General features: G+C 39.0%; 2 protein-coding genes across 7 annotated transcripts in view; both read right to left on the bottom strand.

Moving 5' to 3' along the window:
• tns1b (tensin 1b) overlaps positions 1 to 14,468 on the bottom strand; it is a 186,150-nt gene extending 171,682 nt beyond the window's left edge. For 3 of the 4 annotated variants that reach the window (XM_072397924.1, XM_072397920.1, XM_072397917.1), the window contains exon 1: positions 14,123 to 14,468. In XM_072397924.1, coding sequence (XP_072254025.1) covers positions 14,123 to 14,221 — 99 coding nt within the window. In that variant the 5' untranslated portion in view covers positions 14,222 to 14,468. The remainder of the gene's footprint in view (positions 1 to 14,122) is intronic. The other variant, XM_072397919.1, reaches the window with a different exon arrangement.
• A 1,381-nt stretch (positions 14,469 to 15,849) lies between these two features.
• LOC140320118 (uncharacterized) lies at positions 15,850 to 22,161 on the bottom strand. 3 transcript variants are annotated; one of them, XM_072397916.1, is made up of 3 exons: positions 22,036 to 22,161; positions 16,365 to 17,242; positions 15,850 to 16,232 (listed from the first exon to the last, which is right to left on the bottom strand). In XM_072397916.1, exons 1-3 carry the CDS (start codon positions 22,130 to 22,132, stop codon positions 16,203 to 16,205), a joined length of 1,005 nt encoding a protein of 334 aa, XP_072254017.1. In that variant the 5' UTR covers positions 22,133 to 22,161; the 3' UTR covers positions 15,850 to 16,202. The 3 variants fall into 3 exon arrangements, with proteins under 3 accessions (XP_072254017.1, XP_072254015.1, XP_072254016.1); XM_072397914.1 differs by having other exon boundaries at positions 15,853 to 17,242; XM_072397915.1 differs by lacking the exon at positions 22,036 to 22,161 and adding an exon at positions 19,590 to 19,606 and having other exon boundaries at positions 15,856 to 17,242.
• Between the last annotated feature and the right edge of the window lie 436 nt (positions 22,162 to 22,597).

Below are 22,597 nucleotides of genomic sequence, written 5' to 3' on the forward strand. Positions count from 1 at the left end.
TTGTTTTTTTCCCAAGAGTCACATCTTAATCAAGGTGTCATATTTATGAACATCAAATGTCAATAGTTAAAGCACAAACAAGGGATATTATAACTCAGTTTGTAGTAAAAAAAAAAAAAAGCTAATATGAAGTAATAGTGAAGCATGGATAAAATGGCTTAAACAGATCAAGTAACTTTGAACAGTGTTATTACTATACTATTAGAGGTGTGAGCAAACTTTTTATTCAAAGTACACATAAAGAAACCATCTGACAAATTGTCTTTAAAAGGATCACATTGATCTTTTAGGCAGTTGGATAATCCCATCTTTTTCAGCTTAGATTCTTTCTTTTTGTTTACTGTTGCTGTGTGTTTTCCTGCAAGTCTTGACACAATTTTAGATTTCTGACAGTTTTTTTCTATTCTTCCTGCCTCTGAAAAAATGCAGTTTGGGCCTAGAGTTGGGCGATTTGATGACCTCATTGTAAACAGTCTTTATTGCCACAATCTGCTTATCACTTTGGGCAGATCTTTTAGAATTTGACAAAAACGTGTTTAGAAAGTTAAAAGTGTTTAGCTTTGAGCTGAAGGTATACTCTTTGAAACCAGGCAGCCAGCTGCACAACTGGTCATGTGACCACATGAGCTGCACTACATCTGTAGGAAATTTAAATTATACTGGATTGTAGATTGTTAGTCTATCCCTACTTTGGTCTTAACTGATGCTGAGAGATGAGTCCAAGAGCTCTTTCGTGGTGGACAAATGCTATAAATTGGCATCTTGGTAGCTGCATTTTCAGTCAAAAAAAATCTACTGAAATTAGATTGAAATCATAACTTTCATATGAAGATTAAGATTGAAAAAAATGGATTTGAGGTAAATTATCACTCTCAGGAAGCAGATTTTGCACATACAGTAATGCATATGTAGGTCCATGCATTTCTCTGTGTGTGGTGGTGATGTGGACGCCCCGCCTGTCAGCTTAAGGCAAGATAGACCCACTAAACACAGAGCTGCATTTCTTCACAGCACCCAATGTAACCCATGGCGATGGTGAGTCTGCCCCAAAGCAAGGAATTATGCAAACGTAAATCATGCTTGACTGGCCACAAGACTGCGTGTGTGTCCATCGCATGGCTTCACATTTCACCCAAACTTTACTGGTGCCAGTGGCCTTTTGTCTGCTTTAATTGAATTAACTTCTCATAAACAGACATTGCTTCAGGAGAGCTATGGCACATCGCACAGCCATCACCATGGCATGGTACCTGTTAACAGTGTTTACATTGGAATGGTTCAATGCGTCTGGGAAAAAAAGGATTCTCCTTGGCTAGATTTTTGTAACTAAGTGACATTTAATTTTTTAAAGGGGAACATGACACATTAATCACTTAGTCACATAACAGACTTGCACGATCACAATACTCACACTCATTTAGCATTTATGGTCATGTTTCAGCCCCCTGGGAAAAAAAGGTTACAAAGAAAAGTTATTACTGAATGTCCCTCCGACTCAAATAAGAAAAGAAAAAGTATTTAAAAGTCTTAACTTTTTTTCTTTGTTAGATTGTTAACCTTAAACGTTCATCAAACAACTGTAAGAAAACGTTCAAATAATTTTTTATTTGTTTTGGTCTGAGCTCCAATCAGTTGGAAAAATGATGCACTCCTGTGCATCAGTCAAAATTTAGCATAATACAGAAAATGAAATCTCATGAGATCACATCCACACAGTCCAGGTGCAGCAGATTATTACATTTTTTGTAGTACACATGGAAATGATCAGATACTATCAGTATGACGCATTAATTATCATTCCTTTTAAATTCAAGGGCATCTGAGTGCAATTTTTTGAGTAAATTACAATTTAAGGAAGAGTAAAAGTAAATGGCAATGCCCCCATCTGCTGGTTAGAAAGCACAGAATTATGAAAATCCTGGGTTGTAACTTTACAAAACATCTTTCAGAAAAAAAAAACAGTGCTACAGTGCACAGGCTGAAAGAGGAAATGTCTTCCCTGTTTACTGGCTGTCTTCTTCTTTTTCCCATTTTGACTTGGGACAGAATGGCAAGAGACCCACCCAGACACAGAGCAAACACTGTCACGTGGTCCTTTCAGGCAGATAAAAGAGTTGTAGTGTTCAAATGTTTGGCCAGTCTCTGACATCATGTGGCACAAACAAGTTTCAGAAATCTTGATGGGCAGTGTTACAGACTTGACCAGACTTGTATTGTAGCAAACTATCTGTGGTGCTTACAGTATGACCATTATTTAAGTTGGATAATTCAATGTATAATAGCAAAGTCTAACAGCAGGATCTTAGTCGAGGCAACACGAAGCATCTCAAGTGTTATCACTCTATTAATCTGGGACAAGAACAGGAGATGTCCCCCAAAAAGCATAATGAGACATAAAATAATTTAATTTAGAAAGTCAACTGGAAAATACATAAAAAATGGCTTGCATGGAATCTCTGTGACTGCTGCTCGTTCGCTGATTGATAATGATGGTGTTCATACTTTAAATTAGTTCTATTTATCCCTAGGCCTGTTGAGATTTGGTCTGTGTCCTAAAAACCCTTTAGACTTCATTTTAGAGTATTACTTTACACACCTCTACACCAACCTGATCTTATGACAGAAAAAGTTATTACAGTCACACTCATTGTTCCCTACTTAGATGTAGCTTAAGTTTCTATTCATCAGCATCTCGACGTCCTAAGACATGTTGCGTTGTTGACGCCCATATTCCATGTCATGCTAGTGTTGACTCGACCATAGACATCTACAGGGTAGAAAGGGGGAATAGCAGGAGGTGCAAATATAGAGACAATTCTGAGACTGTGAACACTTTTGTACAAGAAATCACTGGTTTGAGACCAGTGACCTGCAACGTTTTTAACAGTCAATGTAATTTTTTACTTTCCTCCAAATAACAATTGTCACTTTTCTGCAAAACTCACCTGCAAATGATTAGGGTTCAAATTCATCTATATTGTTAGGTCTACATATTAAAAATACAGTTTGCATGTTAGAATAATATACATAGTTACATCATAGATGTTTTTACATTCATGCTTCACAAGTCCGTCGTAACACAAGCACAAGCACGACAGAAAATAACAGCTGAGGGATAAATTGCTATCTTTTTGTGACACAATAAATTGTGGACATTTTAACAAACATATTCATTACAGATCAGAGAGTGCTTGAGAAATAGATTTTATCCAAATTTCACAGTCTATACCTGTTAAACTCTGATGATAGTGGCATTCAACGTATAATTGAACAAGTCTGTTACGTTGTTTCCGTCAATATCCTCCATCTCTGAGTAAGTAAAAAGTATCAAAATGGCAGAAATCTCAGCACCTGTCAAATGAACCATTGATGTTTGGTATTTATCAGAATACCAGTCAACTAGAGTACTGACTGAGAGATGTAATAATTATTTGAAAATGCCTGTGGACTACTGGTTAGGAGGCAAAAATGTGTCACTGAAAGTTTTTACACAAGTTCATATTTCTTGCAATTATCTGATTAAAGCTATTTCAGGTCTGTTTTAGAGCACCCTGAGAGCACCCCTAGGGACCCTGAGCCTCAGCAGCCCAACATTTAATTCCATAAAATACCCTGACATGCCAAGAACTAATCTCACGTTCTAAATGTAAGAATACACGTGTTAAGGCGTGGCCATGTTAGGGCTTAGCAGTAATATAAGACAATTGCACCAAATAACAAAGATATCTCAGGAATGTGCCACAAAAGTGAAAGTACAGGGGAAGAAATGTTATCTTGTGAAAAGATATGTAACAGTGTTGCAGTGAAATGAGCTGTTCATAGATAAAGCAGCCATTAAAACAACTTGTGCTCCAACTAATACAGTCCTATGGCATTTTATCTGACTGTAGACTGTTAAATCCATGATTGTTTTCTCTGAAAAAGGGGTTCATTATAATGAACAAAATAAATGTTAACAATAGAAATCAGTCAACATAAAACTAGCCAGTTAATGAATAAACATTTCACCTTGTTATGCAACCACGAATCTCCTGTGTCATGTCAACAAGTACTATATTACTTGCATATCCAAAGAAATATTAGCCTGTAGTGAGAGCTGATACTCAAACCCTATGAACACAACAGAATGATGTGGAGGCTTTCAGGCTATTTTCAGAGTTATGCCACAGAGCTGCCAAGGCAGACAGGCATGCAGCAGGCAAAGATGCAGAAGATTATATTTTCAGACTGCCTGTGACTACTGTAATGTAAAGTAAAGTGGGATTAAAGGGTAAACCCCTCAATTAAGGAAATCCAATATCTCATTCTTGCTGTCTGGGAAAGTAAATGCAAAACCAAAGAAACTCGGTCTCTACTAACAACAAAGACTTTTAGGCTCTTATACTAATTCATTCCAAATTGTTGATCATCTCTGATCATAGATTTTTTTTTTCAAAGTCCCATGTCTTTGTCCCACATCAATATAAAGTGACTATTTTACACAGATATCATTTCAAAGTTATAGCCCATTTTAAGACTAATTTAGTGTGCATCTCACAGAAGCAAGATCTCTACTCACTTACAAAGCATATGCAAAGCAATTTTTTCAAAACGTTTCACCATTGAGTGACGTTAAAATGAATGTTGCTAGTGGTTGTAATTTGCATCACTGTTTGAACAGAGAAACTGACATCCACTATAAACAGGCATAATTTACCACTAACATTAACCACTTTTGTCATTAAACATAAGGAGTGTGACTCATCTAAACAATGTTGATCCTGTCCTTGTTTTTAATTTCTCTCCACTAGGAGATGAATAAAGTGTTTTTCTATTCTATTCTAGAAACTTTGAAAACACACAGAATTTCCCCCACTTATTTTCCGCATTTATTAAATACAAGCTGACAATCAACAATGCAGACACTGCAGATGCAGAGATTTTTACTAAAACGACTAAACCAAAATGTATCATGTGATCACAATCTATTATGCCCTTGAACGCAGTTCATTTCCATCCATACAGAAGTGCGTGCAATGGACAAATGCTACCAGAAGAATAACAGGGAGGATTAGAATAAGTAAAACAGGAATGAAAAAAAATAGATGTATATCAGTAGACAAAATCCAATCCTATGTAAGAATAATTTCATCACCTTACTCTACATAACAAAAAAATTATTATTTTTTTTTTTTTTTAAATCAGGATACGCTCAGCTTTAGTGAACTTAACATTGGGGTTAAATAAACAGCACATATGATATAAATGTGTGGCATGTCAGTGCGGCTTGTGTAGGCTTAAAGGAGCATGCAACACATGCCACACTGTGCTCAAGAGCGTGATTTAATTAAAGATTCCTTTCCACGGTGCACAGGGTGAGACACAATTTGTCTGATTAACAGGAATGAGAACAGCAACGTGGTAAATGTGCGGTTTTTTTCTTCTTTTTCTAAATAGAATGCCATGTGGTTTCTTCTGTTCTACTAATAATAATAAGCAATCACTTGCTCTTATGTTGCATCTCGGAACCTGGAGACACTGAGAGCCATCATGCAAGTAAAGAGAAAAGCTATTTTTATTCAATGACATGGATAAAGAAGAATTTTGATGTTAAAAAATAAATGCTGAAACTAGTAATGATTAGAAATGTGTTCACTATTTAATTGTCTTGATCACTGCCCCGACAGCACAAGTATTATTTTTCCAGTTAAGGTTCACTGAACACTTTATGGATCCATTTCATAATACAACTTGTGTCTCCTTCACAGTCCACTAAAACGCCACATTCCTTTGTAAATACCTATGAAATTCTTGTACAATGGAATGTCTTAGTGTGCAAGCCTATCCTTTAAAAAAACAGTGAGGGTGAATGAGCAACAATGATCTGCCTCAGCTTGTTACAAGCCTTAGTGCAAAGTAGCAACAGGAAAAAAAATCTGGGGTCTTTCTTCCTGTGTGTATTCAGAGTAAATGTAGCATGTCAAAGGGGAGATTTATTACGTCCCCAAAGAAAAACATTCTCCTGATGATGAAAACATGATTGGGCGACTTGTTAGCCCAGCCTAACTTCTGCTCCACTGTCACAGTAATTACCATCGGAGCCCTGTGACTTTGGTGAAAAAGACCCAAGGAGAAGAGAGGAGCCACAGATATCAACAAAAGACACATTTTGAACAGAAAGGAACGGAACCTGGGAGAGCTGAGCTCCCTGTCCATCACTCGGAAGTTTTATGAATGGCTACAAAAGCCCCTAGAGTGAGACTTTGTGGGATTTGAACGTTGCCAAGAGCAAATGCCTCGTTGCCTTGCCAAGTATTAGGGAGAAGACAAGAAAATCCCTCTCACATGTAGAGAAATATCAACAAAACTGGAGGATAAAGCCAACATTCATGGATAAATAAAGCCATAGAAGTTGGATGACATAGGACTAAACAGGGTGTATTTTGTACTACTGATGCCACTAGGTCTTGGGTTGAGGTGGCGGTAAAGACAAAAAAAGGGACAGAAATGTGACTGAAGGGAAGATACAGTTGCTCTATGCCTAAATCTATCATTCTGACTGCCATTCTATCCACTCTGCTTAGTCAAGTGAATTAAAGACACTTAAAGGGCTCAATGGAAGCCTTTTGTATCCCTTTATCTACTTGTTCCAGAGGCTTTGCAGGCTACGTTATGCATCACTGAATCAGTAATGTCTTAAAAAGGCTATTTGGAAAAGAAATAGCTGCTCATCTGATTCACATATCCTCAGACCATAACGCATTACAAAGAAAGTCTGACTCCTGAAACAGACAAAAACCTTAAAGTCCATGTTTGCTGTTGACTTAAGATGAACAAATTCTCAAAGTCAAAGGAAGAGAAGTCTGTCACTTTTCATGTTATCAGATCGTAATTGAGTAAAGAACATTCTACAATATATGTCCAGAGGCTTTGTTCATTTAGTCGATTTCTGTGAGGCCAGGTTGTCCTTCTTCTTATTACCATAATACATGCATCTTAGCCACGTATCATTACATTACTGGGAGGACTGTTGATGTAAAATATAAAAATGGCAATTAAAGAACATGTCCTTGATGGGTTTACAATGTCGGCACAGACAAATTCTGTGATTCTGTGATGATAGTGAAATTGCTATCATGCACTAATCACATATTCATATGAACACATGATTCTCTTAATACTGTACATAGAATCTGTGAAAAACATTTTACTCAGATTGTCATATATGGAACAGCTCAACTATTCATCACTTTTAATTCTGCTCCTCTGGCATAAAAGCTCAGAAATATCCACAAGGTTGAATTCCCAAGTGCATCGATATTTAAAGGTAAAATGACAAGGGTTAAACATGCTGAGGCAACACAGTACGCTCCTGGGTCAAGCACACACTGCGCACCTCTCCACAGAAGAACATACAGAGAGGGTCATGTTCTGCTGCAGGTCAGTGCGAGCAGGTTGGAGTGAAATGATAGGCCTCCCAAGAGACAGAGGACAGAGGACACACTGTTTCTCACAGTTAAAGCATCCACTGGAATGCAATATGGGGCGGCAGGTAACTTTCAGTTCGCCACATACCTTTATCGAAAATCTTCAAATGCCAGGAAAGCCCCCGCCTGCCGTCTGACACTTTGGTGGGAATTCATAAATGGGAGAGATATAGGATATCACTTGGACGGGAGAAAAATGAAATGAGGATTAGTTTTGGTTTTTTTTGTTTTTTTTTCAGGATACTAAGCTGCATTACTGTTGTGAAAAGAGTGGTCTGATCATTAGCTGAAATACTGGCATACTAAAAGCTGTCCTTGATAGGAATTAATATTGGTTTAAAAAGTCTGCCATCATTTATGTGGACTTATGAGTTATAAATGTAAGACTGATCAACTTTTTTCAAAAATAAATCAATTAATTTCATATTCTCTGTGGTCTTTTTCATCAATCACAGTCAATAACAGCTACATTAATTGAGATTCACCTCTGTAATTTCAAAATAGGACAGAACAAGCTAAGACCCACAGACACTTTTAAAATCCCGTGTTTGTGTGTGAAAACATCTACTAAATACCTCACCTGTAACCACGCAAATAATAGACCCAGCCACTATGACATCACTGTCCGATTTATGGGTTACTGTTTTGAAGTCTCAAGTTTCGCTTTTGTCTATCGCCATCTTGCTCACTTAGAGCAGGTGACCTGAGGCGTGATCCCTGGACTTTATTAAATCAAATTTGGTTTTAGGCCAAATTATTTCAAATTAAATGTGAACTGAATATTACAAATCCACAAAAATTGTGAAGGTTAAAACAAATGCAACAAAATTAAATCTGTAATTTCTTAATTTTTTAAATCTTTATCTAACAAACACAAATTATAAAATATTCTCAGTGTCTTTATTGGCCAACTGTATCATATTTGGAAAATGTAAACAAATCTAGCATTCAATGCCAACAGCACACAAAAAAGCTTGATGTAAAGTGTTACATCCCTGAACCATTTACATATACTTTTTTAATCACCTGGGAACAGAGGATAGTTGTTGCAGTTTTGCAGATGAATCTGTGAATACATTTTGCTGAACACAAGATTTCAGCTGCTCAAAAGTCTACAGTTGATATTGCCATCTGTTTCTCCACTTCGTGATCAGCATCTATTTCCAATGGGTGATAGATCTCGACTGCATACAGACCAGTAATGAACACGCTATGTGTCTATGAGGCCACGCGGTTGTTGTTGTTGTTAAGTCTTGCAGAATGAAGCCTGGCATTATTCTGCAAACCACAGACCTCTTGGACCTCTCCAAATTCCAATATGCACCCCTATATAAACACAAACACCTCTGCACCTTTTTGTTGATAAGAGCTTTTTCTAATCTTTGGTAGAACTAGATTCCAAAGGCAGCTGAAACATTGGACTCATCGGACCACAGAACGCACATCCACTGTCAAATGCTCACCTGAGATGAATTTTCAGATTCAGGGAGTCTAAAGAAAACTTATAGGCGCAGAACAGTCAGGCAGCATTTCAGCGCAAAGTTCATATATGGCTTTCTCCTTGTGTCATGAAGTTTCAGCTTGCATTTCTGGATGAATCAATGGACTGTGGTGAAAGAAAATGTCTTTCAAGCCACTCCCAAGCCCAAGTAGCTATAGTAATCATTCTGGCATGGTGCTCCCTTTAAAACCAATCCTAATACGCTCACCTGTCACTAATTTGTCTGCTGGTTGTAGAATATTCAAAAACAGGGTTACTTATTGAAACTCTTCTGTCTTTCTTCACCTCTTCCTTCACCAACTTTTCTGTAAATGGCTTTTGTACACAAGAGTAGATTCCTGAATGACACTGGACCAAGACATATCCTTGAGCAAAAGGCTAGGAGCTCCACTGATCGATCATCCAGTGAATAGAAGCGGAAGTGTCTAAGTTTGACATTGGAGCCACAGGCAGACGGTAAACAACAAACACACCAAAGCACAATAACATATGAAATGCAATAAGATATTAAGATACTTTAAGAGGATACAAAGCTCTTCATTTGCTCTGTCATTCTTGTTCATGCGAGTGTGCGAGAGAAGAATAAAATGTACAAAAAGATGGAAAACATGGACATTAAGTGGTACAGTCCAAAGTCCACAGTCCAAAGATAGAAAACTGTTTGCTCTTCAGTACAGTGGCATGCTACTTGAGAATACAAGTCCAATGAAGTCTTAATATACCCCTGGCTTGGTCATCAAAATATCTCTTTGGGTGTCTCCTGACTGACAACATACAAAGCAGATTTAAGTGACTACACACAGATGTGAACATTCCCAGAATCAAACACTGCAAACTGAAGTAAATGGTACTTGTATAGCGCTTTTCTAGTCTAACTGACCACGCATTCACCCCATTCACACACTCTCATACAGCACGTCTTAAGATACACATAACTACGTGCTTTCTAAGCATTCACACACATTCATACCCCCAATGATACACTGGGGGAGCAACGTGGGGTTCAGTGTCGTGTCCAAGGACACTTCGACATGTAGGCGAAGCCAGAGTCGAACCACCGACCTTCCGGACTGCTCTTCCTCCTGAGCTACAGCCGCTCCAAAGTGCAGACCGTTTACCTTCAAATCGCTAAAGGCTGTGTCACGAATGTTAATTGATGTATGAATGTATATAGAAGTAAAACTTCAGGAAAATAGAAGATAAAAATTAAGTTTCTGGTAGAATTTATTCAGTGTCTCATTAGTCACTCACCAAAACATCAGCCAACAAACACCTCCACCAAGGCGTTAATCCACTTATCAGTCTTTTTGTCCCCTAACACATTAGCTGCTCAACACTTGACACCAGGATTTCAATCTGCTATTCTGAGCTGTGAGTAGCCTTCCAGTGTTTTATATTGTGAAGGTTGTGAGGTAGCAGCTTTTGAGATTTGATCAAATAGAGGAAAGAGGAAATCGAGAAACACTAAATAAATGAACCTGCTGAAATTATCAAGGGCCATTTGGAGCGTATAACAAAACACAAATGGAGTTTAGGAATTGTAATATGGTCATTTTAAATAAAAACTGAAAGTCTTTTCAGTTTGTGTCTGTAAAGAATAAATAACCCTCTGTCTTTCTGAGATGTTTGTTCTGTCTGTACAATACCTAAACACTTTTTTCCTTTTGTTACAAAATGTATTTGCCATCAAATTGTGTTCTGCCCATCTGTCGATCATCGGTAAGGCAGTCAATGTGTTTTCCGATTGTACCGTAGCCCCTATACGACAATCACACAGCATGCATTCTCCCTAAATCATGTTGTATACCTATCATCCAGTTCAAAGTTTAGCTAAAGTGTGTTTACATGAGGGTCTTACTTTATGTCAGATTGCTATCACTCTTCAAAGTTCTGCTCTATGGGTCTTTCTCAATGCATCTGACAGTAGTGGCCAAACATTTATGTCAGTATGGAAGCAACACATAAAAAACAAAAGCACTCTGCACCTGAACACGCACCAACATGAAACAAATTTTATGCAAAAAAATAAAAAATCTACACAAGCACACCATTCTGCAAGGTAAACAAACTCCAGAGAAGTATCAAGTATTCTTAAACTTAAATAATGCTTGTTACTCACTAACTTTCCATCTAGATCATACAGAACTTTTTTGATATAAGGTTTTAAAACTAAAATGTTATCTTAACTCTTCAGCAACTGCTGATTGTTGACTTTCAGCACGATGGAGTCTTACTCATTTCACTTTGGAGACTATCTTCAACATTTTAGCACGACTGTATTACTTCAACCACAGTTCTGCTGGCAGAGTCAAGGCATTCACTTCTCACAGTTCTCCAGGTGCCCACAGCCCTGCAACGTTTCAGTGTGCAGTGTTTCTCTATACTACTCTACAACTCAGCATATTAAAGAAAAGTCACCAAAGATGTCTTTCTGCAGTGTTACTTCCCAGCAGCACATTACAAGGTATAACGGAGAGTATATGTCTGGACTGTAATGGGGAATAAAATGTGTTTTTCCATCCACGGTATGACTGGCAGTGCCATTTCAGGAGAGCAACTGCCACTGGACACCAGGAAAGTGGAAAGTTGAAAAGCTAAGTTAAATGGGAAGTTTGTTTTTTTTTTTTGTTTTTTTTTAAACCTGGACCTTATTTCTGGCATAGAATACATTCATCTACTCACCGAGAACAGTATCCTTCAGACACTATTTAAATCACTCCAGATCCGCGTATATCCACATAACGGAAGTGACCGTCACAGAGCACAGAGTAAATAAGCTGTGCTGCAGCGACGCGCGGCGATGACTTTATCCTAAGTGATGCGGGTGTCGAAAGCCCCCAATAACAACAGCACGGCAGCTCTGAACTAACAGTGCAATTGTACGCATTCATTCGTCTTAAAGTATTGGTGAAATAAAGTAATAAGTAATAAGTAAATAAGGCATTATCTGGCCTTATTTAGAGGCTGTATTGTCTATGCCCCGTTCACTCCCGTTATATGGATATACGCGGATCTCAAGTGATCTAAATAGCGTCCGAAGGACGCCGACTTTCACCAAAATGTTATTGATCAGTAGATGAACATATTTAGTAATAAGGTCCAGGTTTAAAAAAGGTCTTAAAAAAATTAACTTCCCCTTTAAGAAACATATACCTGGAATTCACTTTATTGTGATACACCATGTGAAATCTTATTGATTTGAAATCATTAACACATTTGCAACAAGATGGCGGAAGTTAGGCATAGGGTGCTTGAGCTTAACTGATGGGCCTGTAGCAGTATGTACCAGAAAAATCCAAGACCACAGCAAAGAGGGATGAAAATGCACACTGTGACAAAGAGCAGTGGTTTTAGTCAACATCTGTCGAAACAAAAATAGACAGGATCCCTGATGCAACTCAATGCATCACAGGTGTAAAAGCTTTGTTAGTTATTGCTTATTTCAAAGCTTATCTGTGTATTTTTCTGTTTAGTCTCTGTTAGTCCCCAGTTAGTTTAGTCCTGCCGTTTCCTCACCTTTCCTCAGTTCCCTCCTGCCAGTCATTGTCAGATCCCCTGTCATTTTACCCATGGTTTTCCCCATCATTCTGGGTCCAGGTCCACCTTTTGTTATTTTCCTTAGGTGTTTGTTGCTTTTTTCTAGTTTAGTTTAATTTGATTTTAATTTCTATTATAAATAAACCGTTTAAGTTTCCTCCTGGCTCCTGTCCTGTGTCTGCATCTCGGTCCTCCACCTCCAAATTGTGACAATCTGATGAAATCTATGCAATTCTCACCCTGAACATTGAAAAAAGCTGCATATAATTCATAATTACCTGTTATCAATTGTATCTGCATATACACTAATCCACCAGAGATTCTTTACACCTGAAATTTAGCATTGTGACAGCTAGTAGATATTAAAATGATCCCTAATCACTGCCATAATAAGGCACTGATAGTAGTGTTGTTTATCTATGGAGGGGGAGACAACACTATAGAGCTAATATGGAGCATGTGAAGAGCGCCTCAGCTAAACTGAGTCCAGTTGAGCGTAAATATCAGAGGAGTAATTCCACCCCCAAAACCCTAATACGGGTGTGTTAGTTCAATTTCCATCCCACTAATAATTTTTGTTTTCAAAAGTCTGGTTTTGTTCTTTTTTCTAGGATATGCACTTAGTAAATGTACTTCCTGACTATAAAAACATGAATTAAAGAATGCTTGGCCTAAAAATTTACTTCGATAAGTGCGACTGCCTAAACTGAACTATATATACATCAGACATGGCCCAAATCTGCATTTTTGTTTGCATCTTTAACACACACAAGGCTTTTGTGACATTTGTTGTGGCCGTGTCAAAGCCAGCTTTGGTCATTTGAACAACATCTGGCCCATACAGCACATACAAATAACTCCATTAAGGTCAAGCTCGTGACTTTTGGGCTACATCTGGCCCACATACCTGCTGGGTGCCATAACTGAGTCATAAGTGTCTAAAGTAGCTTTGATTAGGCCATAATGTGTCTGCTAACTGAGGGGTCCACACTCATTAGAACAAAAAAAAAAGGCTGCACAGCAATATAATGCTGCATTTAACTGGTTACACATTTCTGACTCGCTAGTTAATCAACAGAGACCCATCAGCATAAAGGGGTATAAGTAAAAGTAAAAAAAAATGGAAATTATTTAACATCACTATAGGGTACACCCTTAGATATATTTGTCATGAACTGAAGGCGGAACTTCGACTTTTCAGAGTTGCCCTTGGCATTCAGTATGGTAAATGGTTCACCTCAATTCTTCAAACAAGCAATGAATGGCTATTGTGAAAGCATGTACAGACACACAGTATACCTGGATTGATGATTGTGAGCAGGCTCTTGTTTTTTTAACGACCTGTGGCCATATTCCAGTCTATAGATAGATTTCTATAGAAACCGCCGTTGATTGTATGGATGAGAGGAGTTTCCTTGAACCAAAGGTCAAAAACTCTTATCTGATGTCCCACATAATGACAGAATGTTGGGTTATATATGGGACATAAACATGCATACAAATAACCATGTTCAATCTGCACTGAAAACAGCAGACAGTCAGTCTCATGTGAACCAACTGGCCCACTCGTGACTGCACGCATATTTTCACGCACATTTCTTCTGCCAGCTTTTCTTACCTTTTTCAGTCTCCCTTTCTTCTTTTCATCCTCATGTTGGTAAACGGGCATTTGCAGAAAGTCGTCTTCACAGCAGATAAAGCTCACCGTGCATCCCATCCGAGCAAAGCCACAGCGCACACGTCCAAAGCCATTCAAAACTTCCAGCACTCGCTTCCCCTTCCCTCAAGCTGCTGTAGGTACACTAATTATGACTTCATTCCGAGTAAATACGCCACAGATTGGCGCAGTTTGCCTGCCATCACTGCGTCGTTAAACACAATTGTGAGTAGGCTACGATGTTTCGGGGAGTTTTGTCGCACTTCTTTCAGGCCACCACGCTCAGTGCGGGTGCCACAGAGCGCTGATGTGACTTCACTGCAGAGAGACTGTGAAGCACAAACAGGTAATGTGCAGACTTCCACATCAGCGGTGCTGATCTCTGTCCTTTACTCACTTAGATTTACTCAGTCACCTTAAAGCTCGCCTTATCATGTGATTTTCTGATAGGTGTTTCAGACTGTCACTCAAAACCAGAGGTATGTATTTCCAGTTTTAGCCTCCACGTGTGCTATGACTGTAACAACATGTCCAGTTATCGATTTACTTTGGCCCCACCATTGTATGGGGGAAATGTTTTTTATGAACATAAAACACTGGTGAAGTTCTTGTGTGTCATGATGCCTCCCCCTGCTGGAACATGAGGAAAACAGACAGATTACACAACCTGTTTCTGCAGGTTTTATTAACTCATCCCCATTTTTGGTTGCTGTACCTTTACAACCATTGCACTTAGAAACAGATCAATGGAGCATAAGCAATCATATTTCTCACTATTGGTAGTAGTGTTATTTTCTGTTGTCTATTTTCCCCGTCTACATGTTTTCTTACAAGCTCATAGATAGCAATCTAAAGCTGTTAGCATTCCAGGATATGTGCCGTCACTTTTGGTGCACAGATATTGTATTTATTCACTTATTTATTTATGGTTTGATTAATGGATCATGGTATACAATAGGCCAACTAAAAGACTGAGTAAATTTTTTTAAAAAGGTTTTATATTGATATTAATTAAGGCTCAGTAAACAGGACAGAACCTTTAATGATGTCTTTCGTAACACCCAATGTTTACCTACTATATGTAAATTTGGTTGGGCCTAATGTAAGCTTCAAAGCTGAAATTTACTGGGCATCATCATCATCGCTTCACATGCTCAAATATTGTCAGAACAAGCTTTAAGCTGACAAATACTGCAAAATGTTCTAGCTTGTACATCAATAAAAAGAAAGTGTGCATCACATCTAGTGGGCCAGTTGGACGTAGCAACCATCCCAAAAGTTGTCCACCCACCTCTAGTAACAAATTGCATCTGGGTTTGTAAACTGCCTATAAATGGCAAAATGAGTAACTTCTGCATCACTCCAGACCTTTGTTCTTTATGTGCGTTTTCCATCTTGGAAAAGTCTCACCAATGTTAATCTGCTTATTCTGCCTTCAACATTTTTGAATGAATAGATACTGAAATATGACCATTACTGTTAATCAATTCAATTCAGTTTTATTTATATAGCACCAAATTACAACAATTGTCATCTCAAGGCACTTAAATAATATAGTCCAACTCAAGCCAATTGGAATTCATTGTAATCATGATCCAATGAAATCCAATTAGCAGCAGCAACAATCAAAGACCCCACATGATTGTGGGTATCTCTGTCTGAGAAAAAAAAAAAACAAAATTAGACTTTGTCTTATGCCCCTCTTTTTAAATTAAGAACATACTTTATTCTATAGGGAAATACAGAGAATATATGCTCTGACATAAATGAACATGCATGGGTAGCAGGAACGGCATCCAAAACAAAGACTTTTAATGACAGCAACACTGATAAAAGATCATTACAGCAGTAGCTTCACAATTAGTTTTTATTTTGAAAAGAAAACAAATTATATTCAAAATAGATAGAAGAATGTACACTTTCCAAAGCAGAAATTACAGTGATATTTCCTTTTACTGGAGAATTATTGATCGATATTGATCGAACAGAAAACATCAGATGTAGAAGTGTTCATTTCAATATGAACCCTCTCGCTCCCATCTTATTCTGATGCCTCATGAACGGTGTCCCCCTGCAAGTTACACAGAGCAGCACAGATTCCTAGCGTTTTATCCATCATGGGGATAAGGCTGACTGGCATAGTCTCCGACAGTACTTTGAAACGTTTCAGTCTGCAAATCACACGCTCCATGTGTATCCTCACCTCCGCCAAGTTTCTGCTGCAACTGGAGTTTTCTAAAAGCTGAAAGTCCCTTTTTGTGCAAGGAGGGATAGTCAGCTTCACTCCCCTCTCATTAAGCACATCTCTTATCATGAAGCCACGATCAACCATGACCTCATCACCTGAGTGGAGATACTCCAGAAAACCTGAGTCAGAAATGATGAACTTGTCACTGCATCTTCCTCCATACACTGGTGAAATGAATGTGATCAATCCACAAGGTGCGATGGCAACCATGAACTTGATTGTGTTCTGTCCATAGTAAAGACTGTAGGACTGTTCCCTTGGATCAAGGATTCGGGGATTCAGTAGTTGGATTTCGGAATAGTCGATAATGCAGGTTGTGCCAGGATAGTGTTCTTTGAAACAACGGGGCATTTTTTTCACTACCATCTCCTTACGTAGCCATGGGACGAAGCTCCTCATATGAGTCTCCATAAGGTCAATCCAGTATACAAATATACTCCTAACACTACTTTGACAGACACTGAACTTATCTGCTAGGTATTCCTGAGGAAGGTTGAGTCTGAGTTTCATCAGTGTCATCAGAAGCTGATCAGTGGGGTCAAGCTTCAAGCTGCCACTGTAAAAAGGCAAAAGTTTTTCAGCCAGCAAGTGAAAGGTGGTACAGGGTAAACCTGTATGGAGATCACACAGTGCATCTGTGCGAAGCAAGTCTTTGTAAAAGAGCTTCTTGCTGCACTGCGTTCCTACGTCACATGTATTTGACTCCACAGTGCTCCGACAGTAGCTGTGATCAACTTGTGTGAAGTCCTCCAACTGAACATGTGCATCTTCCAGATTGGGTTGCTCAACTCTCCCATTTACAGGTAATAATGTGGCTGGCTGTAACATATAATCTGAGATGGAGAAAAGTAGAAGATATAAGTGCATATGTAAAATCAGTTAAAGTTATTTGTCAAAACTCCAAACTTGTACATGTAAACCAAACTTATTTCAGCTAATATTGTGTAATGCTGAGTTTCTTTATCCTGATGCTGAGGACAGACAACTTGCTCTACTTGTTCCAGAGGTTTCCCTGCTCCAACATGGCTTATTCAGCTGAATGAGTCTGCACATCAGCTTGGTAACAAATTCCACAGAATGACATTTTCATTTAAATCAAGTGTAATGGAGCAAGGAAACTATCATTAGTCAAATGGGCCACAATTTGTCTCCTTTCCATAACGTCTGGCATATTTGAAACACCATTCAAAACACCACCAGGCCTCCAAATGCCATTACAAGCCACATCAGGCTATGAATAAGTGCCACCTGGTGTTAGAAAAGTGTTACTCCACTAGACATTTCTTGATCACTAGGTGGTGTCCAAAAATTATTACCAACCCCAGTCGACCAATTTGAATGTTTTTCACCTAATGAGGCAATAACAAAGGCAGAACTTACCTTACTAATCAAGAACTGATTTTGGAATCTGGACATACAGTCCAGCATTAGATTTAATTTGCTGTTAATTCATATAAGTGATTGAGATTTTCTCAAAATGTTGAGGTGATCACATGTATGTCACTGATCTGCTCACCAACTCTGCCATTCTTTGTTGTTACCTGTGACTTATTTGGGTGATCTATTGCAGTGGTCCCCAACTGTGCGGTCTTTTGTTACCGGGCCGCACAGAAAAAATAAATAATTTATATAATTTCTGTTATATTGCTTATTAGAGTCTGAAAGTTGTTTTATTTTAAAAAACGACCGGATTCTCTTGTGCTGCTTAACATCCGCATGTGTCTCTTGACACGTAAAGATGTCTCGGTCACGTGATGCGTCATTCCAAAACTAAGCCCGCAAACCAGCGAAAATGAGTAAAAAACAAACATCTTTGGAGAAAAGGCCAACTGAGGAGACAGAATAGGAGCCTTCGACCTCCAAGAAGAAAAAGAAAGCTTCATTTAACAGACAATACCTGGAGTCCTACTTAAAACAAGCCTTTGGATTTTTTTTAAAGAAAAAAAACGTGAGCAAGAAAGACAGAAGCAATTACTGAGGGCCACCATTTCAGTAAATGCAAGTGCACTGAGAGCATCATACTTAGAACTTAATCTGTCACTTCAGGGGAAAATGACAACTGTGTTCAAGTTGGCAGATAAAGTAGCTGAATTCAAAGCCAGTGGACAGAGGGATATTTGACATGTTTCAATCATTAGCGGGGATTTTGGAGGAGGACACTGCGCCTGAGCCAGCATTCTCCCAGCTGGTGCGCGACCACCTGTCTCTGCTTTTACAAGAGTTTGAGCGCTACTTCCCGACCGCAAAAGACCCACGAACGGCGAGGGAATGGATCCACGATCCATTTGTAAACAAACCGGGCGAATCCAGCATGTCCGTGCAACAAGAAGATCAGCTGCTGGAGATCGCAAATGACAGTGGCTTTAAACGTACATTTGAGACAACCACTCTGCCGATGTTCTGGATGAAAATCAAGGCAGAATATCCTGACATCGCCACAAAAGCACTGAAAACCTTGCTACCATTTCCAACATCCTATCTTTGTGAAGCGGGCTTTTCTGCAGTGACAGCAACCAATACAAAGTTACGGAACAGACTGGACATAAGGAACACACTTCGAGTGTCATTGTCTCCCATCACCCCTAGATGGGACCGGCTCGTTGCAGAGAAACAAGCCCAGGGCTCCCACTGATTCAGCGATATGGCGAGTTGTATTTTTCAGTTGTATTTTCAGTTTGTTTTTTTTCATGCCGGTCCGTGAAAATAATGGCTACATAAAACCGGTCCGTGGTGCAAAGGTTGGGGACCCCTGATCTATTGGGTGAAAACCATTCAAATTAATTGGCACAAAGTAAAAGGAGAGGATCTGATAGACAGCGGAAGCAAATTACTTTTAATATCAATCTGAATGTGGAGGGAAATGTATCCCTTACTAAAAATGTGAAGTTTTTTTTTCTAAATACAACCCCTTTATGTATCCATCTACTTTTAAACTTACTAGTGATATGCATAAACGCGCTCTTATTTTGAATGCAGCTCATAGACGCAGATAACGTAATGCTTGGTATATACGAGCACAAGAAAACCAGTGAGGAGTAGCCTGACCGTAGCAATGCAACCATCCTCTTCGTGTTGGACGTAAAATATCAGTCGATGGTCTACAATCTACTGATTTATAATATGTAGTTCGATTATCAGCATTGTTATTTCGTTTTAGACAGCGTCAATCCTTACACTAACCGGATAAGGCGCATCATAAGCCGTCACGCAAACACCGCCATCTTGGACATCACGCAATGCGTTGTGGGTATTGACCGAAGCACTCTGGGATTGAAAGCGTTAAAAAAATATCTCCGAACCATGCTTCGCAGCTCTGACAGACGGATGTTGTAGTGTCAAAAAAATAAAAAAAAATAAATAAAAATAAAAAGACTTAGTTGCCAGTTGCTGTGCAGCAAGTTTGTTGAATCCACAACCAAAGCCTACACCGGTAGAATATAAAAGAAATCGCGAACCTGAACAGCCAGAAGCTGTCCAAAATAATTTTAGATGAGGGCATAATCTGCCTACCTGATCCCGACATCCTCAAAGATGGTTGCGAAGACAGCACATCGAGCTATCTAAATCTGTTACAGACAACACTTGTTGGCTGTCTTGTTCATCTGCACTGGCAATTTGCATTACAATGTACTATTAAGCTATACATTTTTCTCCTTTGCCATGCATACATTTACAAATATCATTCCTATTAAAATCAAATTTTCATTTTTTTATTTGCAGTTTGTAAGAAAAGAGAAAAAGCGTGCACACTGATCTCAAAACTGGAATGTCCACTCCACTCAGTGTGCGGGCTTTTCCTGTTTTCTTCTTGACATTTTGTTTGGCCTACGCACCTGATGTGATTTCTTTCCTTGGACTTTGTAGTAACACAAACACAATTTCTTCCATTTTCTTTGCAGTTTGAAAATGTTTTGACCAACACATTCATCCATTGTTTTTCTCGTGTCCTTACATAATAGAAAGATTACATGGCACATGCAAGCATGTGGCACCCTTCTGCCACACGGTGATCGAGAGAGTGGCGAAAACACAACTTTGACTCAACAGAGGCAAAAGTGGCCAAAAAGCTACAAAGTGCAGAGTTCCTTGAAGACATCCATATTCAGAAAGTTAAGTGTGATGTTTTGTGTACATTTAATAATTGAATTTATCAATTATTTGGTGTAGCTGGCTGTCATTTTCTGTGATTTATTATATTCTGTTATTCCTTTCTGTGGATGTGACATGCTGCTACAAATACTCACTGCTGTTCCAAAGATCAGTTCTTTCAGGCAGCTGTACAGCAGCTGGACCAAGATGTTTCAGACATGTGTCCGCACACAATAGACCAGTAATTCAGGTGGATGGTGTGACTACAGAGTAGGGCGTGTTACAGCTGGCAAAGCATGTAAAGTGTTTTAAAAAAAAGTGAACCATGGAGCAGCAAACAGTAGGAATGCTGCCTTGCTGAAAGAAATTATGAACTTCTGTGAACTTATGATTTTTGCCTTCATATCACACTAACAAGTTTGTTGCTGTTATGAACAGAAATGAGGATTATTTAAAATAACCGAGAGGCTCCTGTTGTGAACACAGGTTGCTGGACCATTTCAATCCCAGAGTGCTTCCCACAATACATTGCGCGAGGTCCAAGATGACGGTATGTGTTGACTAGCTCACCGTAATTGGATGGAGAAAAAAAAAACGTAAATGGATGGACAATAAGATACACTGGCCTGTGCTCTGCTCCTGAACCACCCGTGTCTTCTTAAAAGCAACATCATAGCCCAGTAACGTTTCAGGAAAAGGGTGTTGGTCGGTTGGTTTCCCATCAACAAAGTGAAATGAACAAACATATGGTCGCTTTGCGAGATTAGTGCTTTAAACCAAAGCCGTAACTTTTTTTTTCGTCCTTCGGTAGGGGACGCAAATGGTGCTCCGCAGCATAGACATTATAAAGAGTACTTTATTTCTATGCTCCGCAGCACTGTGACCGGGTCAGAGGACGATGTCCAAAACTCTCCTGATTTAAAAACACCGTCTCTTAATCCTATTGTTGTGTCACCCTTTCAGAGAGCAAGCCGTGCTAACCATTGTCAGCGTTTTCTTAAAACATACTGTGTTTTAGGAACCCAACAACGCGAACAAAGTAGTACGGAAGTAGTAATACAAAATTGTGTAATTGAGAAGTACAGTGGTTTGAGCAAAGGTGAACGAAAAGAGTTAACCTAGGATAGCCTCTCCAAATTCCGACCGTCTTTGTTGGTCTGTCTTGAGCTTCATCCTATGCTTCCGTTGAAGAAATGACTGTGATTTGAGTGTAGTTTCTTGGTAACCGAGGTTGACCGTCGGAGCCCAGTCTACCGACTCAACGTCACCCAAAACGCTAGGGCAGCCTAAAAAGTCAAATCAAGCCCATATTAGACTACCGGTAACTTCATAATCATTACTTATTAAATGAGAATTTAACGACAAACTAATGCTATAAAAACACAGCCACTAAAACCAAGTTAGCGAGCTAACATACCGCTCACGAAGTGGTCGCTGCAGACACGGGCATTCGTACTCTCTGCTCCTCCCGACCGCAGACGTAGGTTTAAAATCCACTTTTTACGGCGTTGTTCTGTGAGCTTTTCACATTTCTTACCTTTGTGAACGACTATCTTCGGTACTCTAAAAAAACCCTTTTCCTTTTCTCGGTTAGAACGGTTAGTGCAACCGTAAACCACACAAATCGTAGGCATTTTTTTCAGATGGCAGACCCTCAATGTACTTCCTGCCCTCCAACTGAATTTCCCGTCCTCTGTAGATGTACGATGCAGCAATGTGACGTCACGTGAAAGCAACCTATTGTTTGTGAAAGCAGAGGCATCCATACAGTTCATACATACAGTCCATCACAGGGCCACATAGAGACAAACGAGACAAACAACCACACACGCTCACACTCACTCACTCCTAGGGACAATTTTAGGGACACCAATTAACCTAACATGCATGTTTTTGGACAGTGGGAGGAAGCCGGACTACCCGCAGAGACATCAGACATACACGGAGAGAACATGCAAGATAGAAAATTAGGTATAGAATAAATTATTGAAAATTGAACCCTTCAAAAGAGAGCAATAAGTCCATTAGTCTTTTCAACACCTTATCTACTTAAGCTGGCTGGTTTTTACTCCTTTCATTATTTATTTTACAGATGATGG

The sequence above is a fragment of the Leuresthes tenuis genome, unplaced genomic scaffold (assembly GCF_036924035.1).
Source record: "Leuresthes tenuis unplaced genomic scaffold, fLeuTen1.0.hap1 SCAF_12, whole genome shotgun sequence".
NCBI lineage: Eukaryota > Metazoa > Chordata > Actinopteri > Atheriniformes > Atherinopsidae > Leuresthes > Leuresthes tenuis.

Coding starts and splice junctions, on each gene's coding strand:
- LOC140320118 (XM_072397914.1), bottom strand. CDS start 22,132: ATGCCTACGATTTGTGTGGTTTACGGTTGCACTAACCGTTCTAACCGA. Junction 17,243..22,035: donor GAAGATAGTCGTTCACAAAG/GTAAGAAATGTG, acceptor TCTCCATCTCAG/ATTATATGTTACAGCCAGCC.